Source organism: Fundulus heteroclitus, unplaced genomic scaffold (assembly GCF_011125445.2).
Source record: "Fundulus heteroclitus isolate FHET01 unplaced genomic scaffold, MU-UCD_Fhet_4.1 scaffold_42, whole genome shotgun sequence".
Classification (NCBI taxonomy): Eukaryota; Metazoa; Chordata; class Actinopteri; order Cyprinodontiformes; family Fundulidae; genus Fundulus; species Fundulus heteroclitus.
The window spans coordinates 151,565-172,939 of record NW_023396835.1 but is presented as its reverse complement, the minus strand read 5'-3'; the positions used below and the strand labels follow the sequence as shown (position 1 = coordinate 172,939).

Sequence of the window (21,375 nt, the reverse complement as noted above, 5' to 3'; positions counted from 1 at the left end):
TACAAAGGAAGAATAAAACAGACAAAAATATTATAACATGCACATAAATAAATACTTAAAAAATATAAGTAATTAATAAATAAAGTTGAAGATTATAACGCACAATAAATAAATAAGGTAATTATTACAAAGGCAAATAAATAAATAAGCTAATTAAAAGAGATATATACATTTATGTCTCACTGTATAATTTAATTTCTACCTACATTTATTAATTTGGTGGCAATTAATTGTATGCTTATTTATTTATTGAGCATTTATTTATTTCTGTATTTATTTTTAGATATGGAAGACTTGGTCCTCCATAGAAGAGCAGCGGAGGAAGAGGATCCTGCTGATTTGGCCGGGTTGCTCTGATGTCTGGGTCAGGTTTCCTCACAGGTCGCTCCTGAACTCCTCTGTGGACCCAACCTGTACGTCGTTGGACTGTAAATACTCTGATGTAAAGCTGTGTTCACGTGTTTGTGATGTTTAGGTTGTCTGTCTGCTTCACTGGACACAAAATGCACAACCTGAACTGATCCTGACATCTGGGATTAAAAATAAAACCCACTGAAGACGCCGTCTTGTGTTCTGTTTTTAAATAAAGGAAATTCAAGCCTGTTTTATTTATGACGCCCGTTTAAGGAAAGTATTTTCTCAACCAAACTGCTGTACGGTGGAGAAATGGATCACACCAAAACACAAATAACACAAAAACAGAACTAAAAACAATATGTATTATTAATGCCAATGGAAATAAAAACAGACTTTGATCTCCTAATTTGTGAACTTTAATTAACTAATCAAAACTATAAGGCAAAAAGCAAAACAGTATTCAGCCACACACATTTTGAACAAAGTCTTAAGGAGAGTGTTAACTTGTTGAAACAGACCTTTGTATCATTAATGTGGATCTGTTCAATGGGTGGTTTTAAAACACTGAGAAAAAGACAGGTTTTACTGGGACAGGTGGAATATATATATATATATATTCTCTTTTCTTACCAAAGTAATTATGCAAATCAACAGAGTGTTAATATAATTTCAGCATCAAAATTTAAACAACCTTGTTAGGACATCTTGATTTAAGGAGTAACATCAATTGATGCTTCACGGATTAGAGGTTTTTCTCCTTTCTCCACTTTAGCCATGTACTCTGCTTTTTGTTTCATTTTTATCAGTGACTCGACCCGTTGTTTCCAGCCCGGTTTGGCCTCCTGTTTCTCTCCTTCAATGAGCATCTCAATGTAATCTGGAGTGGAGAGAGGATTTGTCTTCAGCGCTATCTCCTTCAGTCTGTTCAGACACTTGGCCGACTTCTCCATTAACTTGTTCACCTCATCCTCCATGATATCGTATTCACCCTTTAGTTTCCTCATCAGTCCCTCAACAGTCATCTTCTGCAATGTGGCTTTTTCATAGTTTTCTTTCAGCTCTTTCACTGTTCGTCTCTCAGATATCCATCTGTACAGATTAGGCTTTTGAACGCGGACCTCAAACTCAAAGTTCTCATTTCTACTGATCTCTGCTTCATGCTCCTTAATTTTCGCTCTCGTCTCCCTGATCTCCTCCAGTTTGGCTAAAACAAGTCTAACCTGAATCTGCAGATTCTCAACTAAAACCTCCAGCTGTTTTCTTTCTCTCAGGACCTGCTTGGTGAGAACCAAGCTTTTGGTTTTTATTTGATTCAGAGCAGCAAAAAACCTTTTCATGCTTTTTGTTCCCATGTTCCAAAACATCTTATCAAAGTTTTCTTCATCATCGTCCCCGCTCAAGTTGTCCACTGCAGAAGATTTATTGTCCGCAAACAGAGCAGAGTTGTTAAATTTGAAGAGAACCGGCAGACCTTTTGCATCTTTAGGACAAGGAACGCCTGACTCTAGGATCCCTGCCAGAACCGGTGGCTTCTGACCATCTGCAAACGTCACCAGGATCCTGATGTTCTCTGCTATATCTTTGCCAAAGATGGAGAGAATGGAGTCAAAGACATATTTCTGTGTTGGTGTGAGACGGGCTAAAGCAGCCTGAGCTACAAAGCACACATCATCTATTTCACTGACACCGTCCTTGCTAGTGAAGAGGTTGTGGAGCTGCTGTGTGATCTCCCTGTCTCTGTCAATGCCTCTGGTGTCTCCAAAGCCTGGAGTATCTATCACCGTCAGGGAGTAAGGGATTTTAAACCCATCCTGGTGGTAGATTTCATACACGGTGACTTCTGAGGTCTGACTGTGAGCTTGGGATCTTGATGAATCTTCATTGATTAATTTAAATCTGAAACTGTCGTTCCACTCTACACCAACCATGTAGTTGATCATTCTATTGATAAGAATGGACTTCCCTGATCCAGTTGCTCCAAGCAGCATGATGGTACGGTTGGGCCTTGGACTTTTTTCACCAAATATAAACCTTCTGCAGCCATCTATGTACATCTTATCCTCCCTCAGTGGGAATTCATAAACTGATGGGAGACTTGAGTTTATTTTCTTGCTAATGGCTTTCAGATCATAAGCAAGCCCCTTTGTTGTCCAAACTGTAACAATCTTGTTTTCCTTGCTTCTGCCGGCTCCACCACAGTCACATCTGACCCTGACTGCATACTGTGTCTCTGAGTGAAGACCTGAAATTATGGCCTTTTGGCCACTTGACCTTGTTTGGTTCCAAAGGAGACCTTCTACCTCTGAACTGTTGGCTGTGCTTGCGTATTCAACAATGTAGCTCAGTATTTGAACGTCTGATCCGAGCTCAGCAGGTTTCTCCCAACTAAGAGAAATTTTAGAATAGTTTGGTTCAACTTGACACTCTCCAGGAGGACTGCAGGGTAACGTTTTAATGGGATCATTGATTTCATTGGCTGGTCCAACGCCTGCTGAGGCCACTGCTCTGCACCTGAACATATATTCAGTGTTTGGCTTCAGGTGGATCACCGTGATTTCAGCAGACTTTGGTTCTATCGTTTGCTTCCACTCATCTTCTCCACAGACACAGTACTCAACGGAGTAGGAGGTGACGTTCTCTGCTCCAAATGATGGAGGGGAAATGTTCAGGATCACACTGGTGTGGTTTATGTCTGCTGCTGTCACACTATCAGGCTTAGATGGAGGCTCAAAGTTCTTACTGACAGAAAATCCATCTTTATAGAGGTAGATGGTTGAACCTTCATGATTGTCATCCGTTAAACCCACTGTCAGGAATGTTGTGCTCTTATTGTCATTGTTGGCCTCTGCAAAATCACTGAAGAGTTTCACCTTTGTTCTCATCTCATCTACCAGGGAGTTTAGCAGGTACCACTGTACCTTCTCAACATTTTCAGTCTTGGTTCTTCCTTTGAGGTAGTTGGACAAAACAGAGAGGAATGGCTCATCACGTTCCAGTGAGGTGAAGACAAAACACAAGGCATGTTCTGCATTGAGAATCTCCTCGTGAAGGCTGTTTTGAGACGGGACGATTTTGGTGTTTTTCATCATCCTGGTGAAAGATTTCACCATATATATTTCCCTCTCTTTGCAGTCCATCCACTCGTTTAGGTTTTTGCTGTTGAAAGGTGAGGAATGCCTCTTCTTCAAGATATCTGCAAGCTCAGACTCTTCTTCTCCACCTCCTCGGATTGATGGAAGTTTCTTTGCTAATGTTTGTTGAAATCCAAGCCTGAACTCAGAGCACATGTTTTTAAAACTTTTGAGTTTTTTACCAATCTGCGGAAACTGCTGCGTTGTGATGTTTCTCATTGCGTCATTGCACCTCATATCCAGCTCACTTAGCTCCTCCAGGACACTTTGCACTTCTTGAACTAATCCTATGCTTATTTCACGAACAAGTTTAGCTGCAGCTGAATCTAGGTTTGTCAGAGGCAGCAACCAGACCTTGATTGGTACAGCATTCTCTCCTTTGGTTCCCAGCAGCCTGGGCAGGCTTTGGTAGACTTCTACTGCATCCTGAAAGGTTGTTGGAGTCTTCTCAAGCTGGAAGTCTCCGTGGAATTTGCAAGATAATTTCTTCATTTTTTCAGTGTCTTTATCTTCCAGTTTTAAGGAACCTGCACCGTCAATGGATAGGCATGGAATCTTCTCAATCATCACTTTCAAGTTGCCCTGAATGTCTTGATGACTTTCTTTCTCAGATTTTTCTTGCTCAAAGACAAAAAATGCTTGAGCTCCATAAAGAATGCCGATCACCACATGTGTTGCTATTTTATTCTCGAAAACATATGGATGCTTTACTTTTCCTCTTCCGAGAAGATTAATTGACAGTTGTTGGAACTTTGTGGTGGTTTTGTATTTCAGTGTGACTCTGGCTTGATTTTTGGATGTCATCTGATCATTGAGGTATTTGGCCGATCCTTCAACCTTAACCAGTCCGCTTAAGAAACTTGCTTTTAAAGATGCTTTAACATCCAGGGCTGAAGATTTGTCGTCAATTGATTCAGAAGCAACTATCTCAAAGTCACTGTTTGGTTGTGAGGTTTCTCTTTTGTCTTTTTTTAAGTCATCAGTGTCCCACGGTGTTAATCCTGTAAGAAAAGACAGAAGACATTTATATGTTGGAATTTCAGAGGACATTTAGGGAGTCAGAATACTGGCAGTTGCCCTTAACTAAAGTCATTTATTTCACTTTCAGAGCTTTCAAAATTAGCATTCCATTTTTGGAATCTCTGTAGTTACACTGACTTTCCTAATAACCTATGCATTTTTTTAATGTCAATCAGTTTAGTAGGCAGTGCAGTAAATGTCAGTAGTGTATCAAAGTAAATACCAGCTTCGTACACCTATATCAAAACAGAGACTAATGATGTCACCAAACCCCACCCCCCAACTAATTTGTTTAATATAAAGGCTAAAACCATCGAGAATGGATTAATAAATAACCAGAAATATTCTGTTCACAAGAAAAACTGGAAAAAATAGTCCATGCATTTGTTACTTCAAGGCTGGACTATTGTAATTCTTTACTATCAGGAAGTCCACAAAATGCAGTTCAATGTCTTCCGCTGATCCAAAATGCTGCAGCAAGAGTTCTGATGAATATCAACAAGCGGGATCATATTTCTCCAATTTTAGCTTCCCTTCATTGGCTTCCTGTTAAATCAAGAATAGAATTTAAAATTCTTCTTCTAATGTATAAAGCCCTTAATAATCAAGCTCCATCATATATCAGAGCTCTGATTACCTCGTATGTTCCTAACAGAGCACTTCGCTCTCAGACTGCAGGTCTGCTGGTGGTTCCTAGAGTCTCTAAAAGTAGAATGGGAGGCAGATCCTTTAGCCATCAGGCTCCTCTCCTGTGGAACCAACTCCCAGCTTTAGTTGATGAGGCCAGACACCCTGTCTACTTTTAAGACTAAGCTTAAAACTTTCCTTTTTTTTTTTTTTTTTTTTACAAATCTTATAGTTAGAGTGGCTCATGTTACCCTGAACTACCTCTATAGTTATGCTGTTATAGGCTTAGGCTACTGGAGGACATCAGGGCCTATTTTTCTCATTCTGCTGAGTTCTCCTATTGTTTTCCAATCTGCATTGTTTGTTGTTATTTCAGCTTTTAACTTCTTGTTTTCTGTCATTTTTCTCTTCATAGAAGGTACACCTGGTCTGGCGTTCTGTTAGCTGTGACATCATCAGGGGAGGCAGATCATCCTTTATCACCATCTAACATAGAAAGTACTCCTGGGTCAATGTGAGCTTCTGTGCTTTCTGTGTCTCTGCTCTGTTTTCTCTAAGCCCCAGTGGGTGGAGGCAGATGAGCGTTCACACTGAGCCTGGTTCTGGTTCTGCTGGAGGTTCTCCTCCCTGTTAAAGGGGAGTTTTCCTCTCCACTGTCGCTTCATGCATGCTCAGTATGAGGGATTGCTGCAAAGCCATCAACAATGCAGACGACTGTCCACTGTGGCTCTACGCGCTTTCAGGAGGAGTGAATGCTGCTTGGAGAGACTTGATGCAACCTGCTGGGTTTCCTTAGAGAGGAAACTTTCTGACCAACCTGGAGGATCTGATGGAGTCTGACTTTGTAGAGTGCCTTGAGATAGGGCTGGACGATATAGAAAAAAAGAATATTGAGACAACAGAAACCATACGGATTGATATCTATAATTATCATCAAATTCAAAACATATATTTTAAGTGCAGTCTTGGCCATTTTATCCTGTTGCTTAGAAACCTGTTTTGCTTAGCAATGTGTGCTCTCTGAAGTCTTTGAAGTGGGCGGGGCTTAGTTCCTGGGTCTGTGTTTGTGATTGGTTGGAAGGATGTAGTGACTGTAATATTAATCTACATGGCTAAAATGCATAAGGAAGGAAAACTTTTTTTCTATTGAACTTTTTATTGACCCTCATCAAAGTGAACCACATTCACAGAAGGAGAAAGTAGAAGAATCACAGCAGTGTGCTGTTTACGGAAGTAGTAACAGATATAATTATTTTTAGGAGCCTTCATTAGGCTTGTTTTAAAGACAACAACATTGTAGAGGATGTCAGGGCCTCTGTGTAATTATAAAGTTATTGAGTAATAGGAGAAGCTAATATTAGGACCACATCATTACTAGTCCTGCCTGCAAGAATTCCTGTGGTATTTGTGCGTTTACAAACACACAAAAGTCCATATTTAACCGCTCAGGCTTTAAACGTTTGTGACCATCACAAAAACGGTTTAGACCAATCATGTTGCAGTATTGTGGTTCAAGGCGGGATATACCAGCTGTAAAAAAAACAAAAGTTGTTGAGCCCACACGTAACCCAGGTTTTTGGTGTAATCCAGATATCTCTAATAGTTAAGGTTATGTCTCCCTTTCAATTTTCCATCCTGTCCACCAAATTTGGACTAAGTGTAAAATCCCGTGAGATTCTGTGGGATTTTACTTTTCAAAAGTAGGGCGGTGCCCATTGTTTGGTCAGAGCATGTTTGGTCTTATGAACAAAGAAGTTCAGGGCTGGCTGTTGCAGGTGGGCTTTAACTCTGTTTAAATCAGTTATTTGTCATCTTTTGATTATACTATGCTCACTTATATGTAGTGATGGTGAGATGAAGCCTCATGAGGCATTGAACCACTTGAGCCAACTGGTTCGAGAAAGGGTTCATTTCTTGGAGCTTCATGTGCACACGGAACCACCTACTGGCCATGTGTATAATCACAGCCATCTGTATCTTAACACGTGTGATGCATTGATTTTTTGTCTATTATGGCTCTTGGGAATGACTTCACAAAAGGTGTAGGATGAAATCATTTGTCTACATAAATTGTGTATACACATATGTGTATAATAAAATATTGTTGGAATGTATTCTCTGTGTGTAATTATTCCCAAAATAGTAGTCATGTGATATGGCATGGTGTGTAATAATCAGACCTCTCAACTTTGATCAAAAGTTAAGAGTGAGATTATGCTAATTTTGGGGGCGGGGGGAGATTATGGTCAACAATTTCCCCTCAGCAGCAACACTGAAGCACACAGAGGTTCACGCTGCGTCTTTACGCACGATCCAGCTGCTGATGTCTCCCTCTTTTCAGCTCAATGCAATTCTAGACTGTTACAGTTTATAACATTCTCATCACCTTTCACAGCGACAGGTTTCTCAGTCAGTCGCCGCGCTGACCAGATGAATCTCTATTGCTCTCGTCAGTGCGGCGGTGCGATGGGCGGATTTTACCCTCGTTGGTGCGCTGCGTGCGATGGATAAACAGCGGGGAAAATGCATAACTAAATACTGTAAAGGGTTCCTATAAAAAGGGAACAGGGGTACTGACAGGTCTGAGATGAAGCCCCCGATGTTACAAGTTCTTTAAAATGATCCTTAAAAGTGCGCACCTGAATTAAAGCGTGAGGCAGCAGCCCACCGAAGCGCCACTGATTCTATGAGAATCAGTGCATGAAACACAGCTGGTAACTCTCCTATTGACTTTAACTGGCACACGTTGCTGCCGATGTGAGGACATTAAAGGGAGTGATTCACGTTTTGAATGGTGAACCGTGATAAAAGCACCTGCTCCGAGGGAAAGGAGGGGGGAGAGGAGCAAGCGCTGAGGCACAGAGATACGGTGCATGTAGTTAAAAAATGCAGAATTAATAAAAACGAAACTTATAAACGGATCAAGTGGCGTTTTAAACTGCATCTGGTTAGCAGAACTGTTTTATGATCAGCGTGCAGCCATGACTGGTTCTGAATGAACCGGTCATCTGGCAAACTCTGAGCCACTTCCCGAAGCAGTCACGTGGTACAGCCGGGCAGCGAGGCTTCGGACGTCATCGTTTTCGGCTCCTCCCCTAAATGAAGCAAGCCTCGATACGCGCTTCACGGAAACGCCCCCTCCATTACTCGACACACGCCTCGAAGCCTCGGCACATCACGTAACATCACTACTCATATGCCTTGCAGTTTCTAGGTGCCTGAAATCTACACTGAATGGGTATTCTTGGGCTTAGAAATGGGAAGCAATCAACTGGTGAGGGTTTGTCTTATTGTTTGGAGCATGCTAATGCTAACATTAGCTTGCTAAACTAAAGCTAATCCTATCTTTTGTTGTTGACCTGGTACCATTGAGGTGATATTGTTCAGTATTATTTGATGAAAGATGTTTGCATATTGTCTGATGGTGCACTATTTAATGTTTTAGAATCAGATATTTATGCAGAAGAGTACTCTATTTGAATCATGTACATGTAGATTTTTTCCTAATGATTCCAGTTACTTTAAAAAGGAAGTGTTTGGAATGTTAATGACTTAATATTTACTATTAAGAGGAAATTAACTTATTGTTGGACCTTTCCATACAGGCCAGGTCACCATTCAATAGCGAGCTACCCACTAGGCCTTTAGGCCAAGGAACCTGGATAGACTGCTAAATCTCCATCTGTGTGATAGGAGGCATTGTGGCCTGCCCCACCACATCCAAAGGACTCAAGTCAAAGTTTAATTGGACTAAGACATGTTTAGTTCTTTGGACTTTTGGACTGGTTATTGGTTCTCCAACTTGGATTGTTACGGCGTGTGCAGGATTTCTGTTTTGACAAAGTTTGTCTGTATATATTGAAAATGGTTTTCCTAGTATAAATCACTTTCTGCACAATCTCACTGTCTCCAGTGTGTTAAATACAACACTGATTTCAGTATCATAAATGCTACAATTTTGTGGCGAACTAGCCAGGAGGATCATTTGGTTGTGTTTAATCGCTTTTGGTCAGATTATTTGATTCTGATTACAATGGATGTGTTTTTGAAGTATGGTATTAAAACACCAAATGCTGTCTTGGTGGAAGGCATATCAGTCAGTCCCAGTAATGATGAGGTTTTTGAGTTTTTAAACCAGTATGGTAAGATCAATAGATCTGAAATAATTTCTGAACTGTCATGGTTGAGTTTTTGGTTTGGCTTCGTTTTTCTGTTATTTTCATTTTTTCATCTCTTTTGGATTAGGTTTGACTTTATTTATTGTTAGTTTTCATTATCATCAGTTATTTTCTGTCATCTCCGCTTCACCTCCTCGGCAGTCAGTCACAGGTGATTACAATTTACCAGTTAATTAGTCAGACCCTTGTTGCACCTGTTTACTGCTCTATTTAAGCCTCCCTCTGTTTCACTCTAGTGCCGGCTCGTCATCATTCTACACCCTCTCCATGCCAGTCCCTCTGTAAGTCTTTGTATTCTGCTGCTCGTTCTTGGAGAAGCTTTGCTTTTTGTCCAGGTGTCTCCTGTGAACTGCCAACCTGACAAGCTACTCTGGAGAAGCTCTGCTCTGTTCCCTGGTGTATCATGTGAATTGCTAACCTGAAATGCTGCTCTGGAGAAGCTCTGCTCTGTGCCATGGTGTCTCCAGTGATCCGCTAACCTGACTAGCCGCTATGAGTAAGCTCTGCTCAGTGCCTGGGGTCTCCAGTGATCGGCTAACCAAGCAGCACTTCACCTTCCTAGCTGCCCAGCTTTAATGGACTCTTTCTCCGGGCCGTCAGCTCCTGCCATCATTTTCACTCTGGTTCCTGTGCAAGCCTGCCTCTCTGACCTCATCACCCATCTATCTAGCAATAAAAACTCTCTATTTCAGTCCCGTGTGTGTGTGTTCTCAGTTTATCGATAAACAAATCCTGACATGAACGTGATTCTGAATTCGATGACACCTGTGGTTGAGTTCTGTTCTGGCACAGCTTTAGAAGCTTTGCGTCCGGTTTTACCACATACCTTGTTATCTAAAGTTCAAATTTCTTTTTGCATTTTGGACCTACCTACCATCTGCACTGTGCATGTTGCAAAAAAAAAAAACTGTCATATCCGTCTGAATTGCAGGAAGTAGCCAAATTAACACATTGTGGAACACATTGTTAAAAGTGAGGACAGTTCTATACACCATCAGCGACTCAGAATGTTTTCAGGATGTGTGCCCAGACCCAGCCATGAAGCAGATTTTGAAACATGGAGGTCAAGAGTGGAGTTATTATTAAAAGATCCAGCTGTGTCTGATCTCCAGTGTTCAAGAAGGATACTGGACAGTCTTTAGCTTCCAGCTGCTGATATAATCAAGCACCTCAGTCCTGACACACTGCCTACTGTGTATTTGGAGACACTTGACTCTGCATATGCAACAGTGCAGGATGGTGATGAATTGTTTGAAAATTTATGGACACCTTCCAAAATGCTTGAGATAAACCATCAACATACCTTTAACGACTTCAAGTCACGCTAAATTCTACTGTGAGAAGAAGTGTGGTAGAAGCAGATGTCAACTGCCACTTATTGCAACAGTTTTGCCGTGGATGCTGGGATGACAATTTAATAGAAGAGCTCCAATTGAAACAGAAAAAAGTAAAGCCACCTACCTTTACTGAACTGCTGATTCTTTGACACACAGAAGAAGGCTAGGAAGCTACAAAGGCCCAGCGTATGAAACAGCATCTAGGGTCCATAAAGCAGAAAGCTACCAACTATACACAGTTGACCCATAGTGAGGGGGAGGGAAAATATAACTGCACTGACCAGCATCACAGAGAAATTGGCACAACAGTTAGCTGATGTTCAGCAGCAACTAGCGTTGCTGACTGCCACCCAGACAAATGCTCCTCACCACAAGACTCAAACTTTCAAAATGTACCCTTCCAAGCCTGAGAAATTTTCTGCACAATCATTCTGCAGAAACACCCATTCATCCAAACCAGGCTACCGCTTCAGGTGTGGGGAAGATGGTCACATAAGACCACAGTGCCAGAACGAACCCAATCCAATTCTCATTGCTAAGAAGAAAAAACAGCATGCACAGCATGCACAGAAGCAACAAGCCACTCTTCGCCAAACCCAGTTAAACTAAGTCCGGTGCCTGTTGTGGGACACGGGGGCCAGGGACCAAACTTGTCCCAGCAATGAATAGAAAGTCGCTCAGTTTGCACAAAAGTTCACAGAAAAGAGAATCTCAGACAGATTGCCAGAGGGGCTAATTGGTTCAAAATGTTCTGCTATCGTGAACATTTCTGGATCCAACTGTAACTGTGTCCTGGACACAGGTTTGCAGGTGACCACCATTCCAGTTATGTTGAATTTATGTTGACTTTTCCTAAAGAGTTCTTAAAAGCTGATTTTGAGGTCTCAACCCTAGCTTTAGTTGTTCCGGATGCCCGCCCAGACAGTACATCGCCTGTACTTATTTACATGAACACACTAGAAATACTGTACGCACAATATATTGGCAGTGAGTTTACCACCTCCCAGCCAGCAGCTCATGGCTATAGAGCAGTGCTGAGACTTCTGGAATTACATCACAGGAAGTGTCCAGTGGGAAGTACAGAAGTTGTATGACTAATGAGCCACACAACATTCCTTGTTCCTGCTGGTAAAACCATAGTCCTGGAAGGTTCTGCCAAGATTTGTACCCAGTCTGGAGTTCAATGGGCAGTCATCGAACATCGATCTTTACCTCTGAGTAGGGGACTGTGTGTCCAGAGTTGCCTGATCACTCTTCCACACCACCCACCACATAAAGTTCCCGTAGTCCTTAAAAATGAGTCTGGGCAAGATGTTTGGTTTCCACCCTTGTCTGTTATTGCTGACATCTGTGAAACACCTACCATTTTGTCACAGCAAGCTGTTGGGTCTGCTGCCAAAGCCAACAAGAAAACCACTCTGGAGTTTAATTTCGGCGATTCCCCTATTCCACCTGAATGGAAGGAGTGCATAACAACAAAACTGAACAACATGCCTGAATTGGTTGCACATCACGATATGGACTTCGGCTGTACAAACAAGGTAAAACATCACATTAAGCTCAAAGATGATACACCATTTAAACACCGAGCGCGACCCATCCATCCGCAAGACCTTGAAGCTGTGCGTTAATACTCTGCTTGAAGCAGGGATTATAAGAGAGACTGAATCACCATTCTCTTCCCCAATTGTAGTGGTCCGTAAGCACAATGGTGAGGTAAGGTTGTGCACTGACTATCAGAAGTTAAACCTACAAACTATCAAGGATGCATATGCCCTTCCAAACTTGGAAGAGTCATTTTCGGCATTGACTGAATCAAAGTGGTTTACAGTGTTGGATTTGAAGTCTGCTTATTACCAGATAGAGATGAGCGAGGAGGATAAGAAAAAAACTGCATTCGTTACTTCACTTAGGTTTTGGGAGTGGAACTGGATGCCCCAGGGGGTGACCAACGCACCAAGCACCTTTCAGAGACTGATGGAGAAGTGTCTGGGAGACTTGCATCTTAATAAAGCACTTGTTTTTATCAATGATCTTATTATCTTCTCTGCCTCTCTTGAGGAACACGAAGAAAGGCTGCTACAAGTACTAAATAGACTGAGAGAGTTTGGCTTAAAATTATCACCTGAAAAATGCAAATTCTTCCAGACCAGTGTGAGGTATTTGGGTCATATTGTGTCTGAAAAGGGTGTAGAAACGGACCCAGAGAAGATCTCCACATTAAAATCCTTGCCAGTTCCCCAAAACCTCAAAGAGTTAAAATCTTTTCTGGAATTTGCTGGTTACTATAGACAGTTTATTAAAGATTATGCTAACCTTGTCAAGCCACTCAACCTTCTCACCCGTGGCTATGCACCTGTTCGAAAGTCTACTAAGAGAACTGGTCCTTTAGACAGTACCTTGATTCCAAACAGGTTTGTGGTGAAAGATGGACCATTGACTGTCAGATTGCTTTTGAAACCGTAATTGAGAAGTTGACCTCTGCACTTGTACTTGGATTTGCTAATCCTAAACTGCTTTATATTCTCCACACAGATGCAAGCACCACAGGGTTGGGAGCTGTGTTATATCAAGAGCAAGAGGGCAAGTTTCGAGTGATTGCTTACGCAAGTCGTGGCTTATCCCAAAGTGAGTCAAGATACCCAGCTCACCAGCTTGAGTTTCTGGCTTTGAAGTGGAGTGTGACAGAGAAGTTTCATGATTATCTGTATGGTGCCAGCTTCCCTGTCATTACAGACAACAACCCACTAACATATGTCCTAACTGTCATGGTTGAGTTTTGGTTTGGCTTTGTTTTTCTGTTATTTAAATTTTTTCATCTCTTTTGGGTTAGGTATGTCTTTATTTATTGATAGTTTTCAGTCATCAGTTATTTTCTGTCAATTTTCACTTCACCTCCTTAGCAGTCAGTCACACCTGATAATCATTCACCAGTTAATTAGCCAAACCCTTGTTTCACCTGTTAGTGCTCTACTTAAACCTCCCTCTGTCTTCAGTTCAGCACTGGGCCGTCTTCTATTATCCACCTCTCCATGCCAGTCCTTGTTTTTTTGCCTTGGATGATTTTTTTTGCCTTCTTGTTTAAGGTTAGTCCTGCCAGTCTCTCTGAAAGACTCTGTACTCTGCTGTTTGTTCCTGGAGAAGTTCTGCTCTGTGTCCTGGTGTCTCCAAAGAACTGCTAACCTGAGTAGCCGCCCTGGAGAAGTTCTGCTGTGTGCCCTGGTGTCTCCGAAGATTTGCTACCTGACTAGCCGCCCTGGAGATACTCTGATCTGTGCCCTGGTGTTGCTACGGGGCCTGCTAGCTGAGCAGCACTGAGCTTTCCCGGCTACCCGGTTTTTATGGACTCTCGCTCCGGGCCGTCAGCCTCTGCCATCACCTACACCTCTGATCCTCTGCAACCCTGATCCTCCGGACTTCATCACCCACTATCCAGCAACCTTTCATGATAAAACCCTTAAAACTTTTAGTCTTGTGTGGTACATCAGCCACTGTGTGGTACATCAGTAAACAAACCTGACACTAACAACGGCAAAGCTTGATGCCACCAGTCACCGATGGTTGGCTGCACTTTCCACATACTCTTTTAAGATGCAGACATAATTTAGACGCTGATGCCCTGTCGAGGCACTCTCATGTGGAAGCTCCAGAAAAGGACTTTTCCCACAAAGAGTGGGAGCAATTTTGTGAAACTGGCAATGAAGGGGAAGTTTCTTCTGATGTTGTGGATGCCATTTGTAAGAGCTGCCTTGTGAGAGCACACTACCAGTCAGGCCCGTCATATTCCATTACCTTGGTTGAATCCTTATCGGCCTGCATCAAGGTTATTCCAGAGACCTATCACAAGGAGGACTTCCATGGTCTACCAGTAATTCCAGCTCCATCCCACTATGATTTAAAAACAGAACAGCAAGCTGACCCAACTATTCGTGAGGTAGTTTATCAGCTTGAGACAGGTGAAAAGATTTCTTCCACAGTTTGAGAGGAATTACCAGAATTGAATCGGCTGGAGTTCAGGGACAGTGTGTTGTATAGGAGAAGGCAAAAAGAGGGCCGGCTCACTTTCCAACTTTTTCTTCCTCAAGATCTGCGGCCTACAGTTCTCAAAGCCCTTCATCATGACATGGGGCATATGGGTATAGAACGTACCCTAGATCTGGTTCGCCAAGGGTTCTTTTGGCCAAAGATGGCAGTTGATGTGGAACACACCATTAAAACCTGTGACAGGTGTGTTAGGCGGAAGGCATTAACTGAGAAGGCAGCTCCACTGGTGAACATCAAGACCAGTCGTCCCCTTGAACTCCTGTGGATGGACTTCTTGTCAATTGAGTGTGACGGCCACGGCCGCCTTTATTGTGAAGAGACTGCTCCTCTGGTTTGTGCTTCCAGGAAGTGGGCGGCGGACCTGAGTACCACACCTGCAGTGGCCTCCTATAAATTGGCCCAGAGCACATGGCTGGGTCTCTCTCTGGCTCTGCTCTCCATGGACTCCTCTGGCCTCCTGCTCCAGCTTTTAGTTTAGTTTGATCCATGTACACTTTCACACACCTTATACATCTCAACATTACATACACCACTGACCTACACTAGCACGTTTATTTACTTTAATAAATTGTTAAACCTTTCTTTTGTGTGGTCTCCCCATCATTGTTCCTACCCTCCTGAGCCAGGGTAGTAACATGTGGGGGCTCGAACCGGTGATACAAACCTGGACTTTTTGGTGAGTTTGAACATTTTTCATACTTTTTGTCACAATTCACCCAATCAGGTTAAAAATAATTAGTCTTTTTGGGGAGATCACACATGTTCAGTTAGTATTTGGTCAGTTTTTCCTATGGAGCTGGTGTGCCATGAGTTTGAGCAGAGTTTTGTGCAGACCTCACAGACCTTTTTTTTTTTTTTTGAAGCCTATCTGAGTTTTGAATAGATATTTTGTTTTGCAGCACCTTTGTTTGGATTGGGGCTAGTCTCTGGTAGGCCTCAGGAGCATTTCCCCCTAGGGGATTTGCAGATTTTTGTTTGCTTGAGAGCATTAGTGTGGAAGTACGTGCGGGTTGCAGCATCCCTTTTTTTCCCCTACCCCTTCCATCGGCTCGGGAGTGCGCCGTGGTGTCAGTAATTTCCAGCTTGCTGGTTTTGCTGCACCAGCGGTATAAAACGGGGCAGACAAGCTGCCTCTGGCACATAAAAACCCACCGCCAGGCTTCCTGAAGACCAGGGTCCAGTTAGCCAGATTTTTGGACAGGTAGATAGTGGGACTGCCTCATTTCCTTGTGCTGAATTCTTCTAGGAAAAATGGCTTCCATTGAGTTTTTCACCCAGTCACCATCAGAGGAGCATCTGAATAGCTGTACAAAAGATCAACTTTTGCAGTTAGTCGAGCACTATGGGGTTGACATTGGGGATAGGAAATTAAAAGATGAGATTAAGTTGTGTTTGAGGTCTGTTTTGGTCCATAGTGGGATTTTGCCAGGGAAGAATATTGGTTCTGAGTTAACTTTTGAACAGAGAGAGAGATTACTTTTGTTGGAGATGGAAAGGGAGAAAATTTTGTTAGAAAGGGAGAAGTTGTCAGCTTCTACTAACGTCTCAAGGAGAGAGTTTGATGTGGTGTCCAATTTGAGACTTGTCCCGAAATTTGATGAAGGTGACCCGGACACATTTTTTTCACTTTTTGAGAGGATTGCAAACTCAAGAAATTGGCCAGATTCAGACAGGGTTGTGATGTTGCAGTCAGTCTTTACAGGGAAGGCGCAAGCAGCATATTCAGCTCTTAGTGAACGTGACAGTAAAGTTTACAGGATTGTCAAAGAGGCTGTACTGAAGGCTTATGAATTGGTTCCAGAGGCCTATAGACAACGTTTTAGGTCATGGAGGAAGTCTGAAAACCAGTCACATGTTGAGTTTGCCAGAGATTTGACCAGGCATTTTCAGCGATGGTGTTTGGCTTTGGATGTTTCGACTTATGAGAAACTTTGTGATTTGATTGTTCTTGAGCAGTTCATAGATTGTGTCCCACCAGAAGTTGCTATTCACATAGTTGAACGTGGCCCAAAGACAGTTTCTGAAGCAGCTACGATAGTAGATGAGTATTTCTTGTCTCATAAAGTTAAACCTAGGAGAAGTTCTGATTTTGTTCCAGCCAGACCTGTTAATAACTCCGCCAGATTTCAGAGGTTTGAGGGTTCTAAGCCTAATAGTTTTTCAAAGTCTCAGAGTTCTGGACAGTTTTGTAACTACTGCCGTGAGAGAGGGCATTGGAAATCTGAATGTCCTGTGTTGAAATCTAAGGGTGGTCATTTTAGTAGCAGAAGTGTTAAAGCTGCAGTTTTCACAGCACAAGCTAAGACCTCTTCAGTTTCCAGTGAGAAGGTTAAAGGCTACTTTGGATTTGAAGCTTTTGTTTCCGATGGTTTTGTGTCCCTTAGTGGAGATAGCAGGAAAGTGCCTGTGAAAATCTTGAGGGATACAGGAGCAACAGATTCATTTATCAGTGCTTCAGTATTGCCGTTCTCCAAAGAAACGGATACTGGTGAATGTGTTATAGTTCGAGGTGTTAGTTTAGTTCCACTTACTGCTTCTTTGCATAAGGTGTTTCTCTCTTGTGGTCTTGTCGAAGGAGATGTCCATATTGCTGTTAGACCAGCTCTTCCTTTAGAGGGAGTGGATGTTATCTTAGGGAATGACTTGGCTGGGAATCAGGTTTGGGCTACTGGTTCCCCTGTTAAAATTTCAGCTCTGAAGGAACCAGACAACTGTGAGCAGCAATTTCCAGAAGTGTTCACAGCTTGTGCGGTCACCAGGGCCATGACCAAGGCTAAGTCTATCAAACCTGAAGTTAATAGTTGTGACTTTAAACTTGTTTTACCTGACTTTTTTTCAATCTCCCAGCAGGAACTTGTGTCCGAACAAAAAGCAGATGGTTCGTTGAGTGATCTTTTTGAACAAGTGAAACCTATTTTGGAGATTCAAAGTTCGGCATCTGGGTATTTTCTACAAGATGAGGTACTCGTTCGAAAATGGCTTCCCCAGGCCAGTGACATCCTGGGAAATCCAATTTTCCAAATTGTTGTTCCAGTTAAATTCAGGCAGAAGGTTTTGTCAGTTTCTCATGATCGGACAGGTCATTTAGGAGTTAAGAAGACCTACAATCATATCCTCCGTTATTTCTTTTGGCCTCGTCTTAAACGTGACGTTGCAGCTTACATTAAGACCTGTCATACATGCCAAATTACTGGTAAACCTAATCAGTCGATAAAACCAGCACCGCTTCATCCAATACCGCCTGTTGAGAATCCATTTGAGCATCTAATAATTGACTGTGTCGGGCCTTTGCCAAAATCTAAATCAGGATCTCAATATTTGCTAACTGTAATGTGTTTGGTTACTCGCTTTCCAGCTGCTTATGCACTTCGCAATATTACTGCCAAATCTATTGTCAAGGCATTGTCTCAATTTATTGGCATTTTTGGAATACCAAAGATCATTCAGAGTGATCAGGGATCAAATTTTTCGTCTCACCTCTTTGCCCAGGTCTTGGATCAGCTCAACATTAGGCACAATCAGGCTTCAGCGTACCATGCACAGAGCCAGGGTGCACTGGAGAGGTTCCACCAAACTCTCAAATTGCTGTTACGGTCCTATTGTATAGAGTTGAGTAAAGATTGGGAAGAGGGGTTACCGTGGTTACTGTTAGCAGCTAGAGAAGTTTTCCAGGAAAGCACTGGGTTTAGTCCTAACGACCTAGTCTTCGGCCATAAAGTCCGAGGTCCGTTAGCAGTACTTCATGATAGTTGGGCCACCGAGAAACCTCCCGTAAACTTGTTGGAGTATGTTAATGGTTTCAGACATCGTCTTTACACAGCTGGACAATTGGCAAAAGAAAATTTGGCTAAAGCACAAGGGAAAATGAAGTCACATTATGATCGTCATTCAGAAAAGCGTCAGTTTAGTGAGGGAGATCAGGTTTTAGCGTTGCTACCTATTGTTGGTTCTCCATTTCAAGCAAAGTTTCATGGTCCTTACACTGTAATCAAGCAACTTTCTGAACTTAACTATTTAATTTCTACTCCAGATAGAAGGAAAAGTCAGCAGCTTTGCCACATTAACCTTCTAAAACCCTACTTTGTTCGTGAGTCTTTGCAATGCATGGCTGAGGCTCCGGTTCCTAATACAATTCTGACTGCCTGTGACATCCAGCAGCCAGCTCTTCATGGGGGGGAGGAAGGTGTAATGCCAGATGAAGCTATTCTTTGTGGTAGGCTTAAGAATTCCGAAACATTACAAAAATTAGATTTGCAACTTTCCCATTTGCCAAACGATCAAGCCTTTCAGTTGTCTGCTCTAATTAAGGAGTACCCTTGTTTGTTTGGAGACACCCCTTCAAGGACAAATTTAATAGAACACGACATTGACGTGGGTGATGCCAAGCCCATTCGCCAGAGGTTCTTCCGAGTCTCAGAGGAAAAGCGGCAGGTTATTGATAAGGAAGTTAAGTACATGCTTGACAATAATTTGGCTGTTCCTTCTTCCTCCAGTTGGGCATCTCCATGTTTGATTGTGCAGAAGGCTGACAAGTCTCCTCGAATATGCACAGATTTCCGTAAGGTAAACTCAGTTACCAAACCAGACTCTTTCCCATTGCCCAGGGTTGAAGATTGTGTGGATCAAGTGGGTAGCGCCCGGTTTGTGAGTAAATTTGACCTTCTCAAGGGTTATTGGCAGGTTGCCTTAACTCCAAGAGCTCAGGAAATCTCAGCATTCATTACTCCATCAGGCCTGTTTTCCTATACAGTAATGGGTTTTGGTTTACGAAATGCACCTGCAACATTTCAACGTTTAATGAACAAAGTTGTAAGCGGTTTGAAGGGTTGCGCAGTTTACTTGGACGATGTGGTTGTTTATAGCCATAGTTGGGATGAACATTTGAACCAGATTCGGGCACTGTTTGATCGCTTGGCCAATGGAAACCTAACACTGAATCTTGCAAAACGTGATTTTGCTAAAGCTACAGTTACCTATTTAGGCAAAGTTGTTGGGCAAGGTAAAGTTCGTCCTATCTCAGCAAAAGTTTCAGCAGTTTCGGAATTCCCAGTGCCTACTACCAAAAAAGAACTTATGAGGTTCTTGGGACTCGTAGGTTATTACCGTTCATTCTGCAGAAACTTCTCAAGTGTAGTCGCTCCTCTTACCGATTTATTGAAAGCAAAAGTTAAGTTTATATGGTCTCCGTTATGCCAGAAAGCATTGGAAGATGTAAAGTCTCTTCTCTGTTCAGCTCCTGTACTGCTTGCACCTAGTTTCAATCAGCCGTTCAAGCTGCAGGTTGATGCCAGCCATGTTGGGGCTGGAGCTGTTCTCTTACAGGCTGATGAACAGGGGATTGACCACCCCGTCAGTTTCTTTTCCAAGAAATTTAATTCGTACCAGCTTAACTATTCAGTAATCGAAAAGGAAGCGTTGGCTTTAATATTGGCTTTACAGCACTTCCAGGTGTATATAGACTCTGGAACATGCCTGACCGTTTATTCCGATCACAACCCTCTAACATTTCTAAACTCTCTCCAGAACCCGAATCAGCGGCTCATGCGTTGGGCCTTATTCCTGCAGCCGTACCATCTTGATATTAAACATATCAAGGGAACAGAAAACGTCATGGCTGATGCCCTGTCCCGTGCCCCTGTTTAAGACCTCTTCTCTCTCCTCTAGTCTCTCTCCTCTTAATTTGCTCCCAGGCGCCGGGTTGCTGAGCAGACTGTGACTGGAGAAGGAGATCACTGGGCCGGACTTCTCTTTCGTTCACTGACCCACCGTGCTATGTTATTCCGGGACAGCACGGTGGTGACCCCATGTCCCGGGGCCATCATGGCCATAAAGGTACAGCGAAACTGGAACCGGGCTTCTCTGGAAGGTCCCGCTGCGGGGCCCTTTTCTTCTGGGGGAGAGTGTGACGGCCACGGCCGCCTTTATTGTGAAGAGACTGCTCCTCTGGTTTGTGCTTCCAGGAAGTGGGCGGCGGACCTGAGTACCACACCTGCAGTGGCCTCCTATAAATTGGCCCAGAGCACATGGCTGGGTCTCTCTCTGGCTCTGCTCTCCATGGACTCCTCTGGCCTCCTGCTCCAGCTTTTAGTTTAGTTTGATCCATGTACACTTTCACACACCTTATACATCTCAACATTACATACACCACTGACCTACACTAGCACGTTTATTTACTTTAATAAATTGTTAAACCTTTCTTTTGTGTGGTCTCCCCATCATTGTTCCTACCCTCCTGAGCCAGGGTAGTAACATGAGCCAGACAGTGCTAACTAGAGGTGGGCGGATCGATCCTAGGATCGATACTATCGATACCAACGCGGGAATTGATATTGAACAATATTCTTCTAACAGGATTGATCCTTTTTATTCTCTCCCGCGCGCGCTGACTGCAGCAGATTCATCAGTCTCCCCTTCTGTGTTGGCACTCTGCTGCTCCCCCTCCCCTCTCGTACATGGCTTGGAAGCGCCAGCCAATCAGCATGCAGGTTCAGCCTGGCCCGCACACTCTGCTCTTTCCACTCAACACACACACAAACAACCATCGCGCACGGCTCTTATGTTCAGACACGGAGAGAGAGAGAGAGAGAGAGAGAGAGAGAGGGAGAGAGACCGCCAAATATGAAGAGAAAAATAAGCCCTGTTTGGCTATATTTTAATATCGTAAATGAAATCAAGCTGCAT

General features: G+C 42.9%; 1 protein-coding gene and 1 long non-coding RNA gene across 2 annotated transcripts; one reads left to right on the top strand and one right to left on the bottom strand.

Moving 5' to 3' along the window:
- Positions 1-1,060: 1,060 nt before the first annotated feature.
- LOC110367889 lies at positions 1,061-14,782 on the bottom strand. The gene is made up of 2 exons (XM_036131213.1): positions 14,713-14,782; positions 1,061-4,489 (listed from the first exon to the last, which is right to left on the bottom strand). Exons 1-2 carry the CDS (start codon positions 14,780-14,782, stop codon positions 1,068-1,070), a joined length of 3,492 nt encoding a protein of 1,163 aa, XP_035987106.1. The 3' UTR covers positions 1,061-1,067.
- A 4,845-nt stretch (positions 14,783-19,627) lies between these two features.
- LOC118560369 lies at positions 19,628-20,945 on the top strand. Its single transcript, XR_004929286.1, has 2 exons — positions 19,628-20,526; positions 20,655-20,945. It is a non-coding gene; the product is annotated as an uncharacterized LOC118560369 (long non-coding RNA).
- The last annotated feature ends 430 nt before the right edge of the window (positions 20,946-21,375 follow it).